The sequence below is a fragment of the Argentina silus genome (genome assembly GCF_951799395.1).
Source record: "Argentina silus genome assembly, chromosome: 10".
Classification (NCBI taxonomy): Eukaryota; Metazoa; Chordata; class Actinopteri; order Argentiniformes; family Argentinidae; genus Argentina; species Argentina silus.
In genome coordinates this window covers 15,761,014-15,764,138 of record NC_139664.1, presented here as the reverse complement: position 1 = coordinate 15,764,138, position 3,125 = coordinate 15,761,014, and the positions used below count along the sequence as shown (strand labels likewise).

The 3,125-nt window shown below is 40.4% G+C and overlaps 1 protein-coding gene across 1 annotated transcript; it reads right to left on the bottom strand.

Annotated features, from left to right (window-relative positions):
- Window positions 1-530: 530 nt before the first annotated feature.
- On the bottom strand, window positions 531-2,835 carry id4 (inhibitor of DNA binding 4). Its single transcript, XM_083679780.1, has 3 exons — window positions 2,265-2,835; window positions 1,736-1,797; window positions 531-1,188 (listed from the first exon to the last, which is right to left on the bottom strand). The coding sequence occupies exons 1-2, from the start codon at window positions 2,619-2,621 to the stop codon at window positions 1,750-1,752; spliced, it is 405 nt and encodes a 134-aa protein (XP_083535906.1). The 5' UTR covers window positions 2,622-2,835; the 3' UTR covers window positions 531-1,188; window positions 1,736-1,749.
- Window positions 2,836-3,125: the final 290 nt, after the last annotated feature.

Below are 3,125 nucleotides of genomic sequence, written 5' to 3'. Positions count from 1 at the left end.
ATTCAACATGGGTTTGTATATTATACAATTCAACCTTGCAACTAAAGCTTAACGATTTCATGAGATAAATCATTGACTTCTTTGAACTCTCAGAGTAAAGCTACTGTATGCATCTGGACAAACTCATGTAGGGAACACACAGCATGGAATACAGTAGACAGTTTGATGCAGTGATTTGAGGTTGTCTCTGTTCCTTGGTCCTTGCACACTCTCCAACTGTTACATCTAGACTTCTTTTACAATGGTCAAATGTTGAATCAAATCAAATCATGTCATGCTTCTCAATAAAATCAGGTTTTCCCAAAGCTACAAATTGTCTAGCTTTTCATCAAAATTGTTCTTAAATGAAAACAATTCAAGAGAAACTATATTTACGGAATATAAAACAAAGAATTGAACTTGCACTTCACCAATATCTACAGTGGGGGATTCCAGTGCTCATTCTATGCAGCTCCTCCATCTTTCTGTTGAGCCTGACATGCTACATACTTGTTAAAACTACTTCAAACATAACACTGCAAAGCGTAAACTGATATAATGATGTGAAGACTTTATTAGCAGAACATCATGTATTCATCCACTACACTTAAAAGTGAAAACACAATATGTACATAACAAAAAGGTTTTAATAAAAATATTTGATAATTACAATAGTCTATTTAAGCATATAGATATTTTCTTCCACGTACATTTATAGAACATCTGTCTCTATATTTACAATCGTAATTGTCATGACTCAATTGTTCCTCTTTACAATATTAAACATTTTATCCCAGGGAAAACCCTGTTCAACACAAATCATCTATTTTAAACAATAGATGTCAAAACATATACAATTATTTCCACTGTTTAGTAAAGCTTTAAACTGGAGTTTTAATTAATTTTATGCACAATTTATGAGCTTGTTTGCGCTGTGTGTGTCATCGACGGCTTCCATCAAAACTTCGCAACAAGGGAGTCTTCGTTCACCCCGTTTAGATTCTAATTGTACCTAAATAAAGTTGTTATGGCAAGGTACGAGGCAACTGGACATAGATGCCTTCTGTTTTAAACAAATGTGTTATAAATAGCGTTTTATTTGCCATCAGTTTATTTCTCCTAGCGTTTGAAATCCCCTTATGATTGTGCCTCCTGTGGGTGTGATTGCCTTGCGAAGCTTTGCTGGCTTTGGACCGGCTCTTTGCACACCTGTGGAGGGGGAATGAATAGAAGGGGGTGTGTGAATTCAGAGCTCCAGACTGACTGGCGCCACCAACAAAACAGAAGGCATGCTTGATCAACAACCCAAACAAACCAGGTCAAACAACAACCACAGTTCTCTCCGGCTTGGGCAAACTTACAAGACACAGCTGCGAGCAACCAGCCCTTCTCATTTACAAGGGAGATGACGCTTTAACCCTCTGCTTGCAAGATTGCTACACAAGGGACAGTTATTGCGCAACAGACAGCTGCCTCCAAGTTGTTGCCAATACTCATGTTCCTCAATTACAGTCTTTGCTGATGTCTGCTGCACAAGTGCATCCTGTAGACTACATAGCGGGCCTGTGTACTCTAATAACAATAAAAGCATAATAGGCCTAATTATGATAGTAATAATAATAATAACAACAATAATAATAACAATTATAATCATTATTGTTATTATACTAATTATACTAATTATGTACTTATATACCTTTGTTGTAGAAAAAAACGTGAAGCATATTTGTAAACATATTATAATGTATGTACTCACCATTGCGCCATATCTCAGCGGCACAAAATTGAGTCCTCCGGCTTTTTGACTATTGACGTCCTCTGAAATAAGGGAACACATTTCAGCGCACATATGTGACAACACCAGAAGCATACCAGCCTATAGATTAGGGGACATAAAGCTACAAGCAACACTAAATGAACAAGTTATGCGCGTAAAGTCGCTGATAAAGCCTTCTCCATGACAAATACTTCATTACAACACAAACGCACTTGAGAGCATCAGAGGATTATAGAATTCTTCACTTATATCAAGCCCATGGGCCTTTGACATGCATGAAATCGAGCAAAATCATTTTGCCAACAAATAGCTTAAAATGTAGGCAATCTGCCTTGCCAATTTACGCATGGTACTCAAGAGCAAACATGGTAGACTAGCATCTATGATCAGTGAGATTATTCTATAGGAGTGACTTGACTTGAAAAGGACAATGACATTTATCGGGTTTGCTGCTCGCATGACCGCGCGTTGTCTGTCATGAGCCGTGACTCTCTGAAAGGATGCTTACCTGGTGGTCAACGTTGAGAACCGTCAATGGTGTCCGGTTGGAAGCGGGCGGGCATGTCCCGTTCTGTTGTTTGAGGAGAGAAGGGTGCGTCTCCAGTGCTAACTGCAGGTCCAAGATGTAATCTATCACATGCTGGAGGATCTCCACTTTGCTGACTTTCTTATCCTGCGGTATAGTAGGCACCAAGCGCTTCAACCTGCTGTAACAGTCGTTCATGTCGTATTGCAGGCAAAAGAGATCTTCCTCTTCCATTTTGCACCGGGCGATGTTCAAGCTGTGCTCCGACAGATAATGCAAAGACAATTCGTTGCTGCTTGAAGAATCCTTCTGGGGGCGGACTGGAGTAATAGCCTTCATTTTAGTAATGACGAACGTCTTAGAGAAAAGAACAATCACTGGTGCGCAATATTGGAGATTATGGATATGCTATGCCGATAATATTACTGACATAAATGCCGAATAGCCAAAATCATAAGATCACCAAAACGTTTAAATTATGATTCTATTCTGTCAACATCCCGTGGACTAGTTCTTTCTACTTCACCAAGCACGGCGTGAAGAAAATGAATAGATTCCGTACATTTATACAGGAAAGGGGAGGCGCCATCCGCGGCTGGTTGACAGTTCTGGGCGAGAAACTGGTCAATCACAAGCCACCCGATGCCCATGATGGAACACCGGAGCCTATAAAAAGGCGTGCCTCTACTAGGCGGTGGGTGCCCATCGAAAGTGTGTGTGTGTGTGTGTGTGTTGTGTGTGTGTGGTGTGTGTGTGTGTGTGTGTGTGTGTGTGTGTGCGCGCGTGTGCGTGCGTGCGTGCGTTTGTGTGTGTGGTCAACACAAGATTAGATCAATAAGCAGA